This window comes from Mycteria americana, chromosome 3 (assembly GCF_035582795.1).
Source record: "Mycteria americana isolate JAX WOST 10 ecotype Jacksonville Zoo and Gardens chromosome 3, USCA_MyAme_1.0, whole genome shotgun sequence".
NCBI classification, from domain to species: Eukaryota; Metazoa; Chordata; class Aves; order Ciconiiformes; family Ciconiidae; genus Mycteria; species Mycteria americana.
In genome coordinates, this window is record NC_134367.1 from 74404794 (window position 1) to 74428780 (window position 23987).

Genomic DNA, 23987 nt, shown 5'->3' on the forward strand with positions numbered 1-23987 from the left:
ACAGATGCCTAAAAATTACAACCAAAGTGCGATAAGCCATGTACAAGATTTGCAGGCTTACCTTATGACGACAGCAACGACATTTTGTGCCTGAGAGCCCCCCAAAAGAGTGGAATTAAAATTTTAGTTCTACACTTCAGATAAATGCAACAAAGTCATGATAGTTTACATAATTTAGGACTCTTTCTTTAATGTACTCGCATTCTGTAAAACAGTTTTAGTAAAAATAAAATCAACTATGTAAACTTACCTAAATCAGGCTTTAACTCAGTTGGCAAACTTAGCTTCCTGGACATCTTTGCTGAAAAGTGAAGTATATCTTTTTTTTAAAAAGAATAAACATGATTCTGCTGGCCTTTATTTGCTTCTTTCCCAATATTTAATATATCATTGTTTATTACATTAATTGCAGTACTTCACAGGATTTCTACTAAAGCAGAGCCTCCCTTCCACAAGGGAGGGTGCAAAGTAAAACATGGAAGATATCAAAAACCCCAAATACAGCATTTTTATGACTTTTGCCAAGCTTCACTTCTCCTCAGGCTTCAGGCAGAACTCGATGGATTGGATGAATTTTGCTTTGGCTCAACCTCAAGTTTTATCTCCTCAGGTGAGAGGACAGAATACAGACTCTTGGCTATTGCAAGAACATGCACTGTAGTTTACATAAAGTTAACATCCCATCCCCTCTTCTTCTGCCCTACTTCCTGATCAAACCCGAGATACTTAAAATAGAGAAAAAGATGAACTTTTAATTATGCTAAAACATTAATGCAAATGTGTAAAAAGCTAGTAATCTGAGATGCAATCCGCAACCTTAGAAGAATGAAGACGTTACAGAGAATACTGATAAGATCAGCAGCATACAAACACTTGCAACACTGTCAAACAAAAGATAGTATAATTTTGATAATATTGCTGAAGTAAAAAAATAGCACTTGAACTCATCCCCAACTTGGAAAATTCTCTTTATAGGAATGGAAATCTCGTGGTCCATTTAAAATGCAGTACAATGCTAACAAATGCTGCTATAATAAAAGTCACTAGTAAATTAGCAGCCCCATACATCCCTCTTTCAACTTTCTTTCAACAATTACTGAAGAAGGAATAATTTTGATGTAGCTTAACAACTAGACAAGGGCTAGATTCTGAATTTATTTCCCAGCCACATGCTTGAATTTGATATATCATTGAATTCTTCACTACCTTGTAAGGGTAATACTTCTCTACCTAAAGCAGATGTTGAGAATAGCCTCATAATTCTAGGAGTACCTTGTAATGGATACCAGTCATAAAGCAGCCTGAATCTTGCTGCTTCTCTCAGCTAAAAATGGAGTTAACTCATTCTAATTATCATTTTAACAGAAATCATTGTTTTCTACATATCCTGAAGAACTGCATGTGATTTAAAGTTACTTCCACTCCTTCAAAAAGTGAAATACTTCACTGTATCATTAATTATGCTCATCAATATTGCAAGTGCTAGTTATCTGAATAGTTGAACAGTTTTATTCCTACCATACATTATAAAAAGTTGAGAATAAGACTCCAGAAATAATCTTCTAATTTCCTTAATGTGTCAATGTTACAAAGTATGTCCTATTCAAATTAAATTGAAATTACTTACTCTCAGACTGAAATGCTAATCACCAACTTATTTTAGTGCAGGCTGAAACTGAAAAGGGCAGTCCGACGACATGTTTTCTACCCTCATCCTTGCACTGGCATCTGCCTAGCTTAATGGTGAGGCCAAAACTCATCTAAATGAAGTTTCTGCCAACGGCTGTTTTCAACAAGATCAACTGCTGTTTCAGATCAGAGCTCAGCTATACAAACAGAAAACTGTGGTACAAAACAACACTAGTGACCAGGAGTCCATCTTTTTGCTGTCAGCTTGAAAAGAGATCATGAAACCTCATCTGGAATTGTTAATTACAAGATGGGTGCTCCTCATCATAAGACTTGTTTTCTGTGTTAGACATGTAAATCATAAAAGCTGAGATACTGAACAAAAGCTCAAGTATGCACACAAAATAATTTTATAATATTTAAAATAATAAATAATAATAAAATAATAATAATTTTTGGCTTTTCACAGCTTTTACCATGTATGAATACCAGCAATGATTAATTAACTTAGTCACTTTGAAGACCAGAGCAGTCACTTTTGGCTTTTCAAATAGAAATGTTTAAACACACAATTTTAACAACTTGGAGAAACCTGACAAAAAAAAGATACTAGATAACAGGTAACATAGCAGGGAATAACAAGTACAGGCAAATGTGTTGGATTCTAAGAGTCAATCTACAGTTTTAGCTTTTTGTTCTTTAGTGAAAAGCCAGCTGTGTGAACTAGGCTGATAAGGTAAGACAAATTTGTCAGACAATTTTCTACAAACACTGAACTATGCCTCATTAATAGGACAAGAGGATACATGAATTGTTAAAAAGGATGTCATTGCTAGAAATGGTGAAGTGCTATGCAAAAAAATACATTTCAAAACATACATTAATGTGTCAAAAACTCAATAATTCAAATGTAAATAGGAAACAAAAACCTATTTAAATAGCAGTAGTGCCACCTTGTGTTTAAAGAAAAAAGTGCCTAAAGATGCAATAAGAAAATAGGAATATTTTACCAGCTAAGCTGTTTTTAACTAACATTGCTTAGTATAAAAAAAACCTGTATTCATATCTGGCTTATGGTTTACAATAGTTTTGGAAAGTTCAGTTTTGCTATGCCTCAGATGAAAGCCAGCAACATGCTAGACAACTTCTACGACACAAAAGATATAAATCAGAGAATTGGAAAGACAGGATGGAGATCTGCAGAGAAAGCACTCAATGTCAGGCTTTTTACTGCAGCTGTACAACAGGGCAAAGGCGATGGTGACTGCTCCTGCTGGGTGTGCCCGACCTCAAGTAGTAGCTGTCATCTCAGAATTTAATACCTCTCTTCACGGTGGTGGTGGCTGCTGCGGCATTTATAGCCAAGACTACCCTTCCGCAGGTGATGCGAGACAAGGAGACAGAGAGCCGTTCTGCTCCTCCTGGCACACTGCTGCTCAAGGCAACAATGGCTATTTTGCCTGTGTTTAGACCTGCATTTAATACTCCTCTACATTAGAAAATCTAGAGTCATACACAGGCACACACACATTCTTTCTGTTGCCAATATATATATAATTAAGTATCCGGTAAAAGTATGATATTGGAGAACTGTCCAAAACCAACGTTCAGGATTCTTGGAGATTTCTCACAGGTCAGGCTTCAGGGGCAGGTGTTAAACTATGAAAAGTTACCTCGGCATAGTGTGTTATATTTCAGCATAGCCGGCTCAACCAATGAAGAAAACGTGCAGGCTGAGACATGACTATCAATAGGAAGCTGTGGCTTAAAGGTAATGGTTATATTTTATTTGCAGTGGGTTATCCTGAGCTGATACTTTACACTGTATAGCACATCAGTTTGAAAGCAATAGAGTGATTTCTCATCCATTCCCTATTTAAGGACACAGCCTAAAACCCTTAAGAGAGTTTCTAAATATTATAAAGGAGACAAGTGTCTTGGTGTTTTGACAGATGAGAACAGTTTACATAAAGCCTATTTCATTTAACATTTCATGAGAAATAACTAAGCAGCTTAGAATTTGTTAGACATACCAAAGTTCCCAAATTATTCTATATTTGACAACTACACAGAAGTGAAAGATTTACATTACCAATCTCAAGATGCTTAAAGAATTGAGTATTGTACTGGCAACAGTACAATAGAGAAATAATTATCAATGCTGAAATCTCTAAATTTGATATAAGAATAATAAAACCATTTTACAAGAGAATGTGAGAAAAGATGTACTTGGTATATCCAAAATTAGAGCAAAGTATTAAAAACACATTGGAAGAAACAGTCTTACTCTGGCATTCGGGCAAACGAGAACTTATGAGCATCTTAAGATTTGATTCCATGAAAACAGCATTAACAGTCAGTGACTTTAGCACTGTTTGAAAAATTTAGATGTACACTTAGAATGTAACAAATGTGAGAAACTTTATGTCAATAGTAACAACAGGGATTATAGAATTTTGGAATTAAAGCTACTCTGCTTAGATCTGCCTACTAATATTGTTTACAATTGTTTTTAAATTTATAAACTGCAGAAAATAAATAAAACCAATTTTCCTGAAAAGTATTTAACATGTAGCCTACTGGAACAGTTATGAAGGTCTTAGAGTCTACAATATCTTGCATACACCTTTACTAAAGCTTCTTCCAGAAATGGACATTACAATATCTCTTAACTTCTGACCTGTTTTGTAGCTATATATTTAATCGCATATAACTCTTCACGCCAATATTTAACTGACCAAAGTATGAGTAAAACAGCTTAAGATTTTGTTTCCACTGAAGTTGGATCACAATCCCCTTCTATAAAAATGACATCGCCTTAGAAATTAAATACTTCCTACAAGCTCATCTACACTTCTCTGTACTACTTCACAGCACATTATTTATACTTTCAAATATTTGCCATTCTTAAGAGAAATGGCTGCTTTTAATAATGGCCACAGTATTTTCTATAATTTCTAGAAATGGTTGGTTAAACCAAGAATTCTCCATATACCCAAGGTAATTGCAACTTTTCCAAAGTTCACCTCTGATGCAAATAAAAGGGAAACAATGACCCAAAAGCAACATATTCTACAATAGGTCTTTAAGATGAGTTACTATCCATTCCTTAGCATAGAACATTCACAACTGAGTATTTAGGAAAAAACAGAAGACCAACTGATCTTAACAGTATATATGGCAAAGCTGAAGTGTTGGTACATGAAGCATTTACATTTTGTTTTATTTATGCTATTGTTGCAGTCTTAGATGGTTTTTCATCATTTCATGAAGCAAGAATCCTTGTCTGATACTGTCACTAATGATAGAAATCTGTAGAAATGAAGATGTGTCTACACAAGTTTCAAGAAAGTGATTAAACTGACAATGGCTTCATATTTCTAAATGCATGTGTATGTTACCCCCTTACAGCCCTATCACCAAAATGAAATTACTTCTTACTTTGCAAGCAGTGTTCCCTTACTCACTGTTCCCATGTGACAAAAACCACAGGAGTGATACTAACAGCAACTGCAATTATCAACCTAAGTAATTCTTGTTCTGTTTCACAATCCATTTGACCGGTTATATTTCGCACATTGACAAAGAATGGAAAGAACTTGAACTGATCGCACTATAAGCCAGTGCAAAGAGCTACGACCATGCCACATACATCAAATTCACCCATGTGAACACAGCTGATGGTAAACTGTTTCATATAACATGGTGAAGTTAAGACAGTAAGCGACACGCATTTTACAAAACTCATTGTCCATTCACACTTAGTTGGCAATTCAGTTTAAAACAATGAAATGCAAAAACATGCAACTATTAACACCGAAGAAGAGGTGTTTTACTTATGTGGAAGAGCTTAGAATTTAAGTTCAGAAAGAGCCATACAGAGTAAACATGCCAAATAAGGTACAGAAAACATGGCAGTGAAAAAAAAACCCCAAAACATTCAGTGCACAGCATTGAACCACTCAAAACTTTAACAGAATGCAGATGAAATAATTAAGTTTTTTTAAACTTCCAATAAACTGTGCAAGTTACACAAATCACAGTATGGGCTGACTGGGAGACACTTATGAATTACACATCAAATGCATTATTGTCTCAATTAACTCTGCATTTAACTTACACCCTGAAGAATGTATTACTTGTAACTAAATGTTTTGCTTTTTTAGCTGTGAAAAACATTCACAATACTTTCAGTTGAAAGGCTTCAAGCTGAAACAGATGTCAATAGAATTGTCTATAGAATTGTCATTAGCATGTTTTATTAATACTGTAACATTACTCTTTGAAAAAAGTGAAAAAATAATGAAGTCACACTCAAACATACTATGGTTTTTTTTGTACAAGATAGGCTGTCTTAAGTTCAGAAGAGACTGCTTTGGGACAAAAGGGAAACATTACCTCATCAGCAGGCACTGATATAACATGCACAAGATTAAGTATTGTTTTTCTCATTAGAAGAACTGAACACAAGTTTCTAGTTAGCCTGAATTTCCTTTAGGAGAACATACTAATTGATACTCATGTAAATGATACTCAATTTATTTTATTACAGATGCATTGACATAATATATTATTGACGGTCATTTGCTTTCTTGAATTATATTCAAGCTTCCACTGTCTCAGAACTCATCTTCCCTAACATTTCTGTTACCACTGCAAGGAGGGCTCAACATAGTACCGAGCAAAGGGCATATTCTTGCTCTTCCTCATTCTGTACCTCAGATTCCAAAAGATGACTTCATCATACTCATATTTATCTCACTGAATTTTGAATTATTCTTCTCAATTACTGAATTACGATGAAAGGGATTAATGGTTTAGGATAAAAGTTAAGTTGCCAAACAGCAAATCAAAGGGAAACTACAGGAAAAGAAATCTCTTCCTCCCTAGTCTTAACCTATGGTTCCACACAACCTATGAAATAGTAGTTTAGTAAACAGTTTTATTATATAAAGTAGTTTCAACCTTTTGATCTGACTAGAGATAAAATGAAATCCTCCTACAACGATATACTAATGTACTAAACAAAACCAAAACGAACCATTAACACAGTGATTCTGAAATGAAAATAACCATATCCCAGTTAAGGAAGAGTCCCTTTCCCAAAATTAAATCATACAGCCTCTCGCCTTCATTTATTTAATGACCCAGTTGCCAGAAGCAGAGTTAATTTCCATTCCAATCATAAAAGGGTTCAATCTACCTGTGTACAACATATTCCAAGGCAATTTTGTCGCCAAATTGTTAAGACACAAGCTGGGAGGGTGTTGTGTCGCTGTTGGATGCAGAAAAGTAAATACAGTTCTGGAACAGTAATGGGGTGTACTTACATATATGACCAAGTCCTCTTCCAGATGATTAAAAGAAAACATGATACTACCTCTATCTTGACCATAGTCATATGGAAATCTGACCATATGGCTATGAATGCAACACATAAAAAGAAATTAAATCAGCCACATGTTCTCAGAGTGCACCTTTGCAAGAGGAGTGGAATAATGTTGCGACTTGCATAGACTGAACTCTTAGTATGGATTAGAACCCATCCAGAAAATAGAGAAGTGCAATTGTAAAATCAGAGAATTTAAACCACCAATATCCTTGATTTTTTAAAAAATTATTTTGCCCAGTGTATTTAGTACAGAAGCAGCCCATAGAATTACCAATTAGCATAAAGAATGAAAAATTAATAACTTAATGCATTAAAATATAAATTTTATTTTGGTTTTTTTTGCTGCTGGGTTAGTGTTGCATAGAGTAAGGCACTGGATTAGGAACAGAGCAGAATTTTTCTAGTTCCTACCTATGTCATTGGCTACCATCTTGGAAAACTTTCTGCTTTTGGTCTTCACTGTAAATAATATTTTAATAAAAAAAGATCAATCTAAGTGTATCAAAGGATGAACTGAAGAAAAAAATAAGACTATAGAAAAGAAAAATACTGTACCCTTTTCTATAAAATTATTCATTTTTTGATCATCATCAGAATTGTTTGGTGAACCAGAACCTATGAGTGAAGACAGAATGAGATGGATATACAAACATGTACAAAAGCAATGTATTAATACAAGCTTTGAGTTTAAGGAAGACACGGAGATGTATTAAAATATCAAATACTGATACTGGTATTCTCTGTAGCTGTACTAGATACTATAAAGTCCAAATTGTTTTGGTATGACAGGAATTCTGCCATATTCAGATTAACCACAAAAATTATAATGCAAGGTACAATATTGCACAGTGCAGTAAGTTTATTGCTGGAAATAGTTCTCTCATTGAATAAAATGTTTACATTGAATAACTAGATTGCTGTCCTAATCATGGTTCCAGACACAAAGATTAACCTAAATTATGATTCACAGAACACTGCCGTAACAATAAACTCAGGTTTTGAAAACTTGTTTTTTTTCCAATACAGTAAGTCGTTGTAGAGCCACAGTTCTTCAACTATTCTACAGACAACTCGGAGCCAATGCTGCCACCTGGGATTTTTCTGAATCCTTAAAACTGAAAAAACAGTGGTGGCTACAGGCCACAACTTGAGGCTTACCATTGTCATGAAATTAAAACATAGTTCAACTAAGAAAATGCCAAGTTTCATTGGATTTTATATAGTGGAAGTGTAAAATAAGAACAGAATACAAACATTTTGACACTCATGAACACAAAACCGACAGTTTACAATGCTATACAATGTTTTATGGGTCAGATAAATATCCTTGGGGCCTAAGCTTATTACTGTTTAACTTCTGTAGAAAAAGTAGGAGATAAAGTTATTATTTCTCTTGCATTTTCACAGTATTTCTATAGCTCTGTGTTATTAAAACTGTAGGATACTCTCCTAACTTGCATAGGCTGGTAGTCCCTTTCACAGTCCTCTCAACGGTATAACCACCCACTGGAGGAAGTCTAGCTTCCACTTCTCTTCACCTGGACACAGAAAGGCGGAAGAGGTGGAAGATTTAGATCACTTGAGCAAATGCAGACTTCAGCCCAAACAGTGGCTGGCCTGTTTCACAGAGCATATTGGAACAGTCAGAGCCAGTAATGCACTCAATTGCCAATCCCATCCTCCAATCTTAAAGCCAGTAACAAGCAAACTTGTGCTAGTGTATTTTCCTCTTAACTAGAGAGCCTCTAGACTGGAAAAAGTTCATTTAAATCTGGCCTCTGTCCTGCAGCTCAGGCTCACCAATACTGTGCAGCTGCTTTCTCCAAAATGTCCCCTCTTACCTCTCTGAAAACTGAATGCCATTTTCAAGCTCCTTTCCAGTCTTGTGCTCTTGCCCAGAAAAGGTATATAACTTACACCAAACCTAAGAAACTGCAGCTCTTCTCTCTTCACAAACATTGCCAAATGATTTCCATATGAGGGAGGTGCCTCCCTCTGAGTACCTTTCTCAAAGGAAAACTGGAAAAGCCTGCCATGAAGCTTATCCCATTCCCCGAGAGCTGGGAGGAGAGGACAGAACCGAGGGAAGCAAGGCACAGTCCAACCTCGCTACTTCAAGATTCTGTTTTACAGGGGAATGCAACAGTGGCTTTCCTCCTCCATCTTTTGTCCATTCACTAATTTTGGTACTTTAGACTTATTTCTCTTTAGCATTGTGTATATACCTAAGACTTTATATACTGAATAAATATATATATTTTTCACAGTACCTAAGACTGAATATATATATTTCACAGAATACCCAGTTCTTCAAACTTTTAGATTTTATTCCAATATGAACTAACTTCAAAACAGTCTTCGCAGATAGTCAACTCTAACTGGAGACTGATTTCTACCTCTGCAGGAGTAGGAATTTTCCCTAATTCTGTTTCCTTTCAGGACATTTGAATCCATCTATTTTAAGTTGCCTCCTTTTTTGGTCCTCAAAGAAATATGCAAATTGCATTATTTTTTAACCTACTTCAGCTAACACAACTCAGCCAGGAGGGAGGTAAACAGAGAGGGAGGGGAGGAAAATTGTTAAATTGAGGGTTTTTCCATATAAACCTTGATTTTCATCTTTGGGCTTGCTTTCATTGCACTGTGAGTGGAAACGGTGAATTGAGTTTTACTTTACTTCAACTCCAAATTTTGAAAGAAACCCTCTAATTCAAATTAAATAGTGTTTTAAGTTTTAGTGGTACCAGTTGGAAGTGGTTTGGACTGACATTTGAGTGATGATTGAGCAAGGGGAAAAAAGGATACAGATTAAGCGTTACAACTCGTTAGCTGTTCATTTTACACATTTTATAGCAGTCTGTCAGAAACTAGACTTAGCCTGGACTTTAAGTGGCTCAAATTCACATAACTTAGTAAGAACCTTCCTCAACCTTGACAGAGAAAGTGATTTACTGGAACTGCAGGACTGCACAGCAAGTTATTTACAGACATTGGTCTTTATATTTAAAAATGAAATAGGAAAGATGCACTTTACTCCAAACACTACAAAAAATGCTTGCATTAAAAATTATGCTGAAGTTGACAACTTCAGCATGCCAATACTTAGCATTACATAGGTTTGTCATGAAATCAGTTAAGACTTTTCAATTAACATTTCCAACCAAATTTTGCTTTAATTATAAATAAATCTGATTTACTCTAAGAAAGGGTTAGCAAAAAAGAAAATTACATTGATCTAGATGAGAGTTTTGCACAATTTAAAATTAACATCAAAAGACAGCAGTTGTCAAATCAGAAATTAAAATTTATGTTAAAATTTCTACTAGAGCTACAAACAGGATATTTTGTTTTGCTATGCTTTCAACTTGACTTTGAAAGGCACAGGCTACGATAGAAAAGGAATCTATCTTTAGATTCCTATCCTGATCACCATTTTGCACTACACTGCAAAGAGTGCACATACTACTTTAGGTACTTGAGTAAACCTGCATTTTGTCCTTTAATTTTGAGTACAGCTTTGAATGAAACAGATAAAGTGACATATTACTTTAAAAGTTTTCTTTTAAATGTAATGGTGAAGAGTAATGGCGAAGATAAGCAACAAATTTTTAGCTACATGAAATATTCATCTCAAATGCTATATATTGACATGCACTGTTAACTATTTACATGGCTATAGCCTCAACTAGCCAATATTAAACAAAATACTAAACAGTGTTACATACTGCTGAAGCTTTCATTTAAAGTATTCACATACAGTAGTTGCAACTGAAAAAAAAAAGGGGGGGGGGGGGGGGGGAGGAGTGTTAAGTAGGCAACTCCTACTTTGTAAGGATGCCAGTTTCTGAAGACCTCTGATTCCAAAGAAAAATAGTAACTTACAACTTATGAGGAAGCACAAGTAAACTAGCTCTTTTTACAGAAATAATCTTTACCACTTTTGAGGACTCTGAAACACAATCACATGAACTATTACAGGTATTCGTGCATTTCTTATCAATGTTTCAAAATTCCATTGTGCAGTATGGTCCCTGAAGCATCAATATTTCAGATTATATCCTCTTCACTCATCTTTATGACATATTCCTATTTCATCTCTTAATCAGCCTTGTTTTAAAAAGGCAGTTGTGCAACGTAGCAAAATTTGACAGCTCAAACAGTTTGTGAGAAGACAACAGGTTTTCTGTAATGACTTAACTAGTTAAAGCATGCCATCTTCCAGGCAAATAAGCTGAAGATCAGCGAAAGTTATGATTACCTGAAGTGGGCGATTTGCAGCGATCTTCTGGCACCATTGTACCTTCGTTAATATCACAAAGACCTGCTGGAACACAAAAACAGTGTATAATAAATACAGTTGCTATTTTATCCTTTCTTCCACTGCAGTTAGGAATTTCTTATTAGCTACAAACCAACCAGTTGTGATAGAATTTCTCTCACATTTTTCCCCCCCCCCCCCAATTTGGACATTACCTACAGTGACTGTAGAGTCACTTACTTTTTCCTATTAAAGTTGTCTTTACAAAACACACTTCCTCATTAAATTTCAGTGAAAACCACCATATTTTCAGCAAGACAGACTTATCAGAACAGTTAATTATTTACATGCGATAGATATATACTAAGCACAAATATAATTTCTGATTTGAAAAAATCCTAGAGTTATATTAAAAATGTAATTGCAAAAGAAGGTCAGATGATCTTGAAGATTACAATCATGCGTGCAGTATGATGCGTGAAAATAAAGTGCATTTTTTCAAATTATTTTACCACTGTTACAGTGATACGCTTTGTATTTGCTGTTGCATTGCCAAGTTCATTTTCCAGCAAAACTCCTTATTGATGTCACTTACAGAATTCAGGTTCTAGGGTGCTTCCTTGTATGGAGGAATTTCACTCAATTCTTACATCATCAAATCTGATCATTTGAATAACTGCAATATGTTAATAGCTAAAAACTCATTCCTTCCACCCCAGTGAAGGAAATAAAGTGTAGGAGTCCACAATCAGATGCTAAAGATAGAAGTTGCCTCATAAGGGTCCTAAATATTATTCCATAGCACTAATTAGAAGTATACAAGCAATTTTTCTATTTTCTTTTTTGATGAGAAATTGCTGTCAAGACTACCCACGATTAATAAAAGTGAATTTTATTGATTTTTAAGGCTAGTAATGCATCTTTAGGTTTATATCATAAAGTTTTCCTTCAGAAATTTCATGATGTGATACTAATGCAAACAAGCATGTAATACTTGACAGTAATAGTTAAGAAATATTTGTTAAAATGAAAGGTTTTCGCGTGCACACAAATATTGCAAATAGTCAAAAAGCTTGAGAGGTGTAATGGTAATGGCTAAGGCAACAAGGGCTTGCACATGCAAAGCGTGTCTATACAGCTGTATTCTACACATTTACTAGTGCATCTGGACATATATGTTAACAGATGACAAAAAATATGGGAACAGCACTACTCTATCAAAGCTTTAGAATTTCCAAATACTAAAATGGAAGTTAATAATTTAAAGGAAAAAAGGTTCTCCTGAAATATCATATCAGTGTGGAACACATTAAAAGCATGTTGCATTCACACACAGTTTCATTTATGCAAAGTAGTCTTTAAGATTACTAAAAGCATGTACAGATTGAATCTCAAAACTCAATGACTAGGACTGATATGAAATTGTCAAATGACCATAAGGCTTGGTTAAGCCTACACTTAAGAAAAGTCCAGGAACTGATTTAAATTCTAAGATGTATGGTGAAATCCCAGGTGGAAGCTATACCTTTCCACTACACAGGAGAAAGAAAAAATGAATTTATTTATTTATTTATCTATCAGTAAATCAGCGAGCCCTATGGGATAATTGTGGTACATATTCTCTAACAAAGTGTGATGTGACCTCTGAAAGCAGCAGAGTTTTAAACACACATGGGAGTCTAAATGTTTTGTACTAGACAGGGTTGTGTAAAAAGATTTTTCAAAAAATCTAGGTGCTGCTCTCCCAACAAGCAATACAAGTTTTAGATAGTAGCAGTGCTGGGAGGACAAACCTGTACTGCACTTTTAGAAATAGTTGTGTTTCTAGATCATCCTCCTTTGGGAGCCAAACTGTACAAATTCAGACACGCAGTTCAGGAACTTAATTTCCTCTTTCCTGTAAATATTTTAATTCTTTATCTTCACAGGAAGATTTTAGCTTCTCACACTAGTTTTCCTATAAAAAGTGAAATCCTGCATTGACAGCAATAGTCTCTAGCCAAGAATGAAGTCACACACCTGCATGCTTAGCTTCTTCGTAAGAAGTCTTGAGGCTACGATTTGATTAATATACATCTTAACTCATATCAACTGATCCGACAGAAAACCCCCAAAAGAGTCTCTCATCATAAACCTATACACTAATTTTATGCATTAGGTAAGATTTATCCCACTGAAGAGTAAGTGTGCATTATGACAATCATTATGGCACATAAACCTTGGAAGTCTGAGCATAGCCACCAGTGCTATTATTTGAGAGAGAAGGGACAGGAATAGATAAAAAGGAATTATATCTATGACTCTATTAGTAATTAGACTAAACAGAGAATAATAAGAATGATCTGAGCTAAGTCTGTAAACTACGAGGGTCTGTCCATTACCAATGAGAAGAAACTCGTGTAACAATTGTTGCTGCTGTTCATCCTAAAACTGCAGGTACACTGACATTCTGTGCAGTGGCAGTAAGACAGCTCTCCTGGAAAAGTTCTCCAGTTTTAGGCTTACCGCACATGTGCTAATTGCTATGGATTACAAAAGCAAATTGATCCAAGATTTTCCATTTCAGAATTGCAAAGACTACAACCCAACTGGAACAGAAATATATGGAAAAGTGACCTTTTAATAAGCTTTTAACTTATCTCTCTGAACTCTATTAGCAAGAAATTTGAAAAACCCAAAAATGAAATTTAAAAAATCAAATAATGTCATTAAAGACATAAAAATTACCATGTTGCATTAAAAACTCCTTAGAATTACAGCTGAAGTTAACTGATGTATAAAGTAAGTCTCATGAGACATTTGTCAGTTTGTCACACATAAGCTTTAGGCAGATATATATCTGAAAAAACTACAACTTGACTGGAAACCAGCCTAATTAAAAATTACAACCAGAACTAGCTTGATATGAAGATGCAAAAGTTAGAATTAAAAACAATTAACCTGAAAAATGTAGTTAAAAAATCCCCAAACCCAACAATCAAACTTTCTGATTCAGTTCTGGACTTGGCTTAGCCGCAGCTGATGTTGGTCTGGTTTAATTGAAATTTAAGTTAAAAATTCAAATAGAGTTCATGTCCAGATCCAGTTCAAGGAGAAAGGGGATAGGGAAAACAACTAGAACAAGCAACCCCAGAAGACTTCTAGGCATGTATTTTCTTCAGGTTTGACTCAATGCCAGGTTCTGAAACCCTTGTAGATTACATTCAAAAAAGGCTTTTTGATGTATAATAAAAATAAATAAAGAAAAAAAAGTCATATGCATGCAAGAACTGCTTCTATTTTGCCAGAATCCTAAACTGCCTCTGGTAGAACTAAGAAATACTAACTTACTAAAAATTGTATTATATTGTACTAGTTGAGAAGTCACATAAAACCTTGTAACTCCCACCAATAGTAAGTTGCAAAAGAGTTAAGATGGGTGTCCTACATGAACTTTATTATGTAACTAAGCAAGGAAAAAATAACAGCTGTCTGTAAGTTTTGGTGTTTAGTCACAAAATTACAAATTGTTTGATAATTTGGTACCAATATTGGCTTTCTTCTTAATGGCTCCTGTCATATTTTATAAACAGTATATCAAAAGTCTCTAAACAGTGTAAGCCTCCACTGTGTATAGAGTTTTAATCACACTATAAAGCTTTTACTTACACATGTTGTGTCTTTTGGCACATGGACAAAGTTGTTTCCCTCCTCCCCACTATTATGACCTGAAGGCAAAGGTTAACTTTATTTGACTTTATTTTCATCCTTGACAAGCACCTGATGACAGTGTCTAGCAGGCCTTCACAAAACACATTACTGCATGCTTCACAAACTATAAATTCCTACCCAAAACATGTGAGTAATATACCTGGTATGAATCTCTGATAAATTCCAAAACACGATCTCAACTGGGAGCTTGTATCTGTTGAGCTAGCCTGAAATGACACTTTACAGTCTAGCTAGTGTAGAGAGCCTTGTCCCTAAATAGATGCTGCTTTAAGACGTGAATGTGAATTTATTTTCTGAGTAGAAAAAATGAGATGACAGAAACATACATCATTCTTGCAACACAAGTGAAGGGAAAATCTCACATTTTTAAAAAAGTCTTTTTAAATTTTCAATTGGTTGACTCAGGACATGCCATTTACTAAATTATAACTATATAAGCAGATACTGATGATCTATTTAATTGACATTTTATGTTGGAACATACAGAACCAGCAGGGTTCTTAATGAGGAAGGACCAATTCTTGCTGTGTTTTTTGGGCAAAACCTAGGGAAATGGTTGAGTAACAGCAAATGATGTTTTCCTACTCCCCTCTATATTGAAGTAATTTAATTTTTGGTTCTGACAATCTTGGGATAAAATGTACAATAGCAATATGCTGCTCTGTTGCATGCTGTCTGAACTTGAACTTAATGTAACTAATTAAGAACTTGTCTGAATGCATGCATAGGCTAGTATGATTTTTTTTTTTTAAATACTTTCTGGTTGTCTCAAAGAGAATAGGAAGCACACTCAGTTTCTCTAAAACAACCACATGAAATATGTAAGCACTTTTTCTAGGAAGATTTAGAAATTAAGTACTAATACTCCCTGAAGGTTATTAGTGTACAGTAGTTGAAAATGTCTTATTTGTAGAAAAATATATTTAGAATTACTAAAATACAAATGTTTTAAAGAGAAAGAATTCAATGAAGGCACATCTTTCAAAACAAAACCAAGGAAGCATAAGTTCCTTGCATCTTTGAAGACACTAAACACAGATATTAATGTTCAAGAAAGGGAGAATGCAAAATCCAAAAGTGTTCTGACTGACTCTTATAGTTCCAAGCCTATAAGTATAGCAAAGGATAGTTCTTTAATGTAACAGACTTATTTGTGGAAAATTACACAGCAACAGTGCTTTATTATTTAAGCTATTGAAGTCTGGGCAACACATACTTTGAAAGAACTACAAATAATGAGAAATATTAAATAACTCTAGAGAAATTTTCTGTTTTTAAAAAGACTGTAGCTCCAGCTAATCAAGATATTGGGAGGATGATGGAGGGAAAGAGAATTAACTACATGGTTAAGAAATTAACTCTTTCATACAAAACCCATTTTAACTTATTCCTAAATTAAATAGGCCAGGTAAATTCAGCTTTACAATCATTGGCTTCAGAAACCAGTTTCGGGACTTCTGCCCATCTTTTGCTTCCCTTCACAATAATAAATCAGTGGCAGATCCTGGTTTTCAGTTCTGTATCATCTTAAGGTGGAGGCATTTCTTTTATGCCTAGCTCCCTTTCTCCCTTGGCAGCAGACTATGGAAGACTATACAGAAAGCATTATTTGGCTGTTGAACCTAGCCTCTCTGAAATATATTTCTTTTTTCTTGTTGGGGAAAAAAAAATAGCAGAACTAACAGAACTGGACCACAATCTCAAGTCTTTTTTTTTTTTTTTTTTTTTTTTTAACTCCAGGTCATTCTTCCCTTAGCTTAGTTTTCTTCTACTCTCCTTCACTAAAAAATGGGGTGAGATTACCTACCTCTGCCCAAGGGCTGGAGAAAACTGGCATCCTAGGGAAAGGACCAATGTTATGCTTTTAAAAATCAGCTTTAGGTTCTCCAAATTCTTGGATGCTGTGAATGATGGAATAAGTCAGAGAAGCCCTTAGGTAAATCATGGGTCTGATGGGCTACCTCCCTCGCGTAGGTGCCTGAACTTCAAAACTGCTTGGAAACCCCACAGGGCTGTGCAATAGAGACACCTCCACTCTTAATCCCTATGAACAACACCTTTGTAGAAGTAAGTTTTTGCTTGTAATAGACAAATCAATGTCTTTTACAATGTTAAATATTAATTTTGTTATTAATAATAATAATCTAACACTAGAGTTCTGAAGCTCTTTCTGCCAGAAAGGGGACCAAGCAAGGGAAGCTTCTTAGCCTCAGATCTCAAAACAACACTAAGTTTGGTGAGTAAGATCTTGGGTCTGTAGACATCAGTAACTTCTGAGACAGGATCTCCTTTCAATTTTGATATTTATTTAAAAACACAAAATACAGAGACTACTATGATCGCTTTTTTCCTTCAAGTTTCTTTTAAAGTTGTCATGAACAAGAAACACAATAGGTGCATGATGGATTAAAAAAAATAAATTTCTACAACTAAAACAATTAAAATGGACTAACAAAAATATTTATGGTGATTGAACAAGTCAAAAAAATCAAATTCAGATGTTCAAGAATATTCTATTGCCATAAGATGACTTACTTATATAAGAGGTGCGAAGCTTTTTCACAGACTCTGAATATAAGTTAGAAAGGCCACACATGCAAGAAGCCACAGTCAGCATACCTTTATGAAGCAATGAGAAAAGGAAAGACAGAGACACTAACAGTACATTTGAGACAGAAAAGCCAGCAGAATAACTTGTATAACAAGGTTTATAAAATGCTCTTGCCATGCAGATCCTTAGTATTAAAATGTAAGATGAAAAAATATATGATTTCATGTAACAGTTATATTCATGAGCAAAAAGGATTTCATTCATGAACATCTTAGAGACACAGTTGTAACTCAGAGTTTTGCAGATCCAACACATAAAATAACAAAAGCCAAAGCAAGTAATGTTTAACACTCCAAAAGGCAGTTTATAACCTAAATGCATAAAGCAGGATTTAAGACCTTTAATCCCAAGAGGAATTAACCCAGTCAGCCATTAAAGTTCTTTCTTTCTCTCTTAAAAAGTAATTTTTTAAAAAAAGTTTTTATTTATTAGAAGAAAATATTTTATCTGACAGGATACGAACTATGGATGTTCTCTCTACATTAATGATTTTTAGACCAGTTTCCTCAGTTGAAATAATATGACTGGTGCTAACTGGATCTTTCCTAAACCAATGATTTACTAAAATACATCTCAGAGCATCCATTTCGATTTGAATAAAACATTACCTAAAGAACTTACCTGGACTTTATTCTGGATCTCAAAATAAAGCAACCAACACTACAGCATGAAGAATTTTTTTGAACAGTTTATTTCCTATCAAAAAATAATCATTTGGGGCAGCAGTGACATTGTTTATCATTCTGTCTTTAGCCTTTTTCCAAATTAAAAGTATCCACTACATAACAAGGACAACAAAATAATTTAAAAATACTAAATTTGCCTTTTGGCAATAAAAAGCTTGGAATTTTGACTGAAAAGTCACTTTCCTCCTCAACTGCAAAGAAACATCCTTCTTCACTATATTTTAAAAATCAAAGTCCTTTTTCAGAAAAGATTTATTTTATCAGTTTGTATTTGGAAGTTTATTTGGTTCGTTTAAATCAAAGTCTTCCTCTTAAGCATAACATAACAGCATACAGAACATAACATATGTTAGCTTATCAGGGACATTTCTAGTCAAAGTTTAAAGTAGGAAGCCAAAAGATCCCAGCAGATACACTGGTTATCTGCAAACATTAATGGGTTTATACAAGCATGTGATATGGGTACTAGGTTTATCAGAAATACCAGGATACTTCTACTTCTTCATCCACTGTTAAGTTAAAATCTTGTAAACTGCATAGATCCATTGTACATTTATACCTATATCTATTCACGCAGATAATGTTTTCCCATCTGCTTTTTCTTAGAAAGTAATTACACTGAAAAATAAGTAATGATATCAAGCATCAGTAGATTCCTCTAAGCAACAGTTTTGAAGGAAACATGAAGTAACAAGCGCCAGCAATAGTGACATTAGGGACAGATCAAGAAGAAAGGATGAAACCACAATGGACAAAACTATGCTTGTATTCAAAGAATATACACTAATAGCCCAGATAAGCTCAGATGAAAAGCAAAGTTGGTTAAAACAAGTTTTGGGTTACTCACCTCCAGATGGTTGCCGAGTTTTTCGGGGAGATCGTGGCTCCCTGCGATAAGGATCATTGGAGCCATACAGTTCAATAGTGCCCAGATTCAAGAGCACTGTCTTCTGGAGGTAATCAACCATGGCAATACCATTACAGTTTCCAAAAACTACTCTGGAAAAAGAGAAGGGGAAGGAAAGGCAGTGCTAATCAAATGTTGGTGAAGTTTTATATTTGTATTTGTTGCTGTTCAGAATTTTAAGACTTCCTAATTTTTTATGAATTACCCTAAATTACTCATATTTATAAATTACTATTTAAGAATGCAGTATTGTTTAATTGTTCTCTTGTAAAAACACGTGACACTGAGTAGAATAGATCACTATCATTGTACGTGCCAACCTATCTGACAGAGCTTTAAATGACATTTACCCTTGGCTGTACACTGCCAGGTGAGGAAGTGCAACGCTGACTTTTTCCTGATGTTAGCATCATCAGGATCTGCCATGACCCAAAAGGAATTATCTTTTAAGCACAGAAGACTGATTGCCTCTTGTGTTGCTGTGCAGCTCATGTGAACACACATGGAGACTTAATTTTTAATAGATAACTTTAAACCACTTTAACAGAATAATGAAAAAACTGTGTAGAATATACTTACAGGCCATATGCTGAGTTGACTGCTAAGCTGGTTATCTGTTGAGGAGGTTCTCCACTCACCCACACCAGCTGGATAACTAGCTCAATTTGGTAGCCTGGAGACTGCTTGAGGGGAGAATTTTTAACTCTGCAAAGTAAACAAAACATGGTATCTTTTTATGATTCTCCACAGTCTCCATTTTTTCCTTATGGGCTCAGAATTCATTAAATTCTACACCACACTGGGCTTTAGAAAGTTGGAAAATTGAAAAAAATCAACACAAACACAAAAAAGCAACTAGGAAAAAAAACCACATTGAACTGGTCATTTGCTGCTTTTTAAGGGCCCTTTTGATTCATTACCTAATTGAAAATTCATTGAGCAATGATCACAAATATTTCATTTCTCCCCTCTTCAGAGCAAGGCATAACAGCGTTAGCATGCTGTATTGACTTCAGTAAAGGTGTTCAGTGTCTAAGAGGAAGGTGTTACCAATTCTTTTCAGAGTTCCCAAAAGAACTCCGATTTAGAGAATGGAAGGGGGTGAGGAGTGCACGTGGAAGAAGCATACTGAAAAGGGAAACAGAAGCACAATGTATTGAGACAAATCCAAACAAAAAGCTGATGATATGGTAGAAAAAATGAAAGCAAGGTAATTATTATCATGGTAGACAAGTTGTATGGAATGAACCTGGGAATGGGGGAATTGAAGCTCCTGGAAAGATTTTGTTTGTATGGTGATGAACAAACTTATGAATGTCCTGCAGAAAGGATTAGGTCTTTCATCTTTTAAGGTGAAAAAAGTTACTTAGAACATAAGCTCCTCCAGTTCCTGAATTCCCCTTATTTTACCCATTCATTCTCATTAATGCATATTTTGGTTTGCCAATTTTTTACAAAAATTTGTAATTTTCCAATTTTTCTACTCCATCCAGTTGTCTTTAGAATTTACTGTCTTTAGAAAGACACTTCTGCAACTCAGTACAACCAATGAGATACAAAAACTCCCACCCAGAGAAAATAACTCCATCAGAATTAGTTATTTTCTGGATGGATGCACTCAGAATTAAAATCCAAAGTTGAGACCTTAAAACTTCAGAAAACAGAAAGTACATACATATCAACTTCATATCTGAAAATGAAGTTCAACGTGCATTCTGTAAGGAAAAGGTGATGGTCTAGAGGCCTCATAATACACTCTTGTAGAAGAGTAAAAAAGATTGTCGTCTTTTAACCTTCATTTCTCAATAAGTGAAAGTTCACACGAAGAACTTCAAGGAAAAAACTCCCAATTTAAAAAAATCTGAAAATTGGTCAAAGATCTACACTGCAAGGCATCATGCAAAATGAAGATCCATGAGAATGGGACATTTATTTCATTGTTTCTTGTTCCCAAAATACAAAGTAGTTCCCTTAGAGAGTTATGAAAAAAGTATGTTTACAAGCCTAAAGAGAATTAACTCTCAGTTAGTTATTTGTAAGCATTTTCATTGCTTTTGATTTGGCTCTAAATCACTAAGGCTCTGGAAAACTAACAGGTGAGATCTATTCAGACATACTTGGCCTAAAGTTAAGGAGAGCCACAAAACATTAAGTTGCCTATTCATTTCAATGGACAATAAAATTTCAAAGTAACTATATTGCTGCTATTGAAAATGTTTGCTCTAAAGCATGAACATCTATAGCTATACTAACATCTATGCCAAAATTTCCTAAAGCAAGCAGAAGTCATAAGGTAAGAATTTTCAGATTTTTTTTTAAAATCAGCTTATGAATTTTGAAGAAACTAAGATTGCAATATTAATTTCTTAAAACAGAACTCAACTTTCAGATATTTGGAAAGTGTTGCTCTAAGCAATAAAACATTTTACCAACAATGACATTTCTGAAGTAATATCAAAGTACATATATTCTCATAACACATTCTTATAAAGTTTCACACTCAACAAAAGTATAATAGAATATACTTACTTTAAACATGGGACATTATCACGAAGTCCATCAGATGAACTGCTACTAGTAGATGGATGAGACTGGGGAACAATGGATTGAGGATTGGAACCTGTGCCTGGAGTTGGTAAAGGTGGCACCTGCTCACCATCTGGGGATTCAACATCATTTATTTCATATAACAGACGTACTTCCAGCATCTGTAAATGAAAGTAAAAAATAAAAAAAAATTATCAGTAAATTCTGCCTTTCAGAAAAACTACATACAAAATAAATGAAGTGCAACTGAAGATAGTGACAAAAGTGACATCCAGGACTTTTCCATTTTTTAAAAGACAACAGTAGTTTAATAAACAGTGCAACCTAAACACACACACGTGGTCTTCAGAAACACAGAGTCATACTAACTAGTATAGACTGAATATCTGAAGATTGTTAAAGCTTGAAAATCTAACCTATTTCCCAATATTTAAAAGTTTGCTGCTTAATACTGGAAAGAAATTAAACAGTGGATACGAGACCCATTTAATTATCATTCTGTGCACATAATAAATCCTCAGTTAAAGATAACTTGTTTTATGTAGTTCAGGAATGCTAAAACTAAGAAGAGCTGAAGGCATGTAGACAGCTACACTTTATACTGTTGTAGCACTGTACACATGGGACTTAGTTCAATGTTTAATGTTGTGCTGAACTAGACCATACATTTTAAAGAATTAAGTTCATCATGATTTCAGATTTCCTTCTGCTGGGTCTATAACAATATTAGTATTAATTGTAGTGCAGTGTAAAGAAAGTTTTCTGCTGTTTTATCCTTATCATCTGCAAAGTAGAACTTAACTCATGGACTGAAACAAAGAACTATATAGTATTTTTTAAAGCATTCCTAGTACTGAAGAATAGTTTGTTAGGGGTTGATATGTAAAAATCATTTAGAAAAACAATTCCCTCAGAAGGGAATGTACTTGTATATAAGTAAACACCAGAAGGAAAAACACCATGCCTCATCTCCTTAAACTGAGATGTACCTGAAGGGGGCAGAATAAGGGGGGGCGGGAAACCAACTACATTACAATTAATGCTTTACTGGGAACATACAATATTTTATAATTAAATGGCTTCAAGTTAGCTTTCAGGTCATACATTCAGATAAGTAAAGTTGCATGTGCGTGTCTGATTTAACAAAGGACTTCTCAAACTCTTGTAATAGAACTCATCGTTGTATCTTATACAGAATAAAACAGTGACACAGCAAGTCCTTCACAGACCTTAGGGCATGTCTGGCATGCTTCAACTCTTCTAGCTCTGCATACTGCAAAAGTTTTGCCAACACAGATGGTAATTATTAGGAATCAAGGAAAAAAATGGAATCAACTCCCTAAAAGCTTTGAAAATTCTTCAACTCCACCTCTCATTCACTTCTGTTTTAATTTTACCTTTAATACAGCCAAGTTTTGATCCACTATTTGCTTTGATAGAACAAAGAACTGTTATTGGTTGCAAAATCTGAAAAAGCCAATGAAAACCAAAATCTTGGCATGCAATTTTCATTTTTGCTGAATTTCATAATTTATTATTTTTCCTCTGCAAAAATAGATCTCCTTGTTCCGAGGCAATTATTTTCCTCCATTTCCCTAATAAAATGAAAGACAATGAAGAACTAAATTGCTAAAACAGTCTTATTATAGCCAAATCCTACAAAGTTAAAAAATGGTTATACTAATTACCGGAATGACTTCTGTTGTCACTTCTTGCTTGCTGAACCTGTAAATAATGACATGTGCAGAAACTCCAGCTATGCACAGCATTCTACTTTCTGGACACCATGAGATGATCTGAATAGCATATGGATCTTCATCTACTATATCTGTGTTTGGCCTGTCATCTTTATTCCGTGATTTTTCAAATACTTTGGCTGTTTTTAGCTTATAGAGTACTTGCAGCGTTACTAGGAACAAATCAAAAGAGATAAAAATTAGTTTGGATCTAAACAGATATTTTTCTCTTGTTAGTTTTTCTAATTTAGAAAAATTAGATATTTATCTCTTCATAGATAAAGCCACTATATTCAACAAAAGAGGGCAGAGTAGAAGCACTGAATATCTGTGTTGACTCTGGCCGTGCAGTGCACCACTTGCCCAATGCAGGATCAGTTAGTATTAAAAAAAAAAAAAAAAAAAAAAGAAAAACAAACATCACCACTTTTCCTGAAAGATATATACTAAGCTTCAGCTATAAATTAAGCCCTCACAGCTTCAAGATTTAACTATACTTAGGGATCTCTT

The 23987-nt window shown here is 34.6% G+C and overlaps 1 protein-coding gene across 11 annotated transcripts in view; it reads right to left on the reverse strand.

The window, feature by feature from the left end:
- Positions 1-23987, reverse strand: part of STXBP5 (syntaxin binding protein 5) — a 115663-nt gene that overhangs the window by 21796 nt on the left and 69880 nt on the right. For 3 of the 11 annotated variants that reach the window (XR_012775303.1, XM_075499041.1, XM_075499043.1), the window contains 8 exons: positions 23430-23650; positions 21724-21902; positions 19774-19899; positions 19135-19286; positions 11280-11345; positions 7577-7636; positions 7433-7480; positions 251-301 (listed from right to left, as the gene is read on the reverse strand). Coding sequence is in view for 10 of the 11 variants with exons in the window: in XM_075499041.1 (XP_075355156.1) it covers positions 251-301; positions 7433-7480; positions 7577-7636; positions 11280-11345; positions 19135-19286; positions 19774-19899; positions 21724-21902; positions 23430-23650 (903 nt within the window). In the remaining variant the exon portion in view is untranslated. The remainder of the gene's footprint in view (positions 1-250; positions 302-7432; positions 7481-7576; positions 7637-11279; positions 11346-19134; positions 19287-19773; positions 19900-21723; positions 21903-23429; positions 23651-23987) is intronic. The other 8 variants (XM_075499044.1, XM_075499046.1, XM_075499045.1 and 5 more) reach the window with 8 other exon arrangements.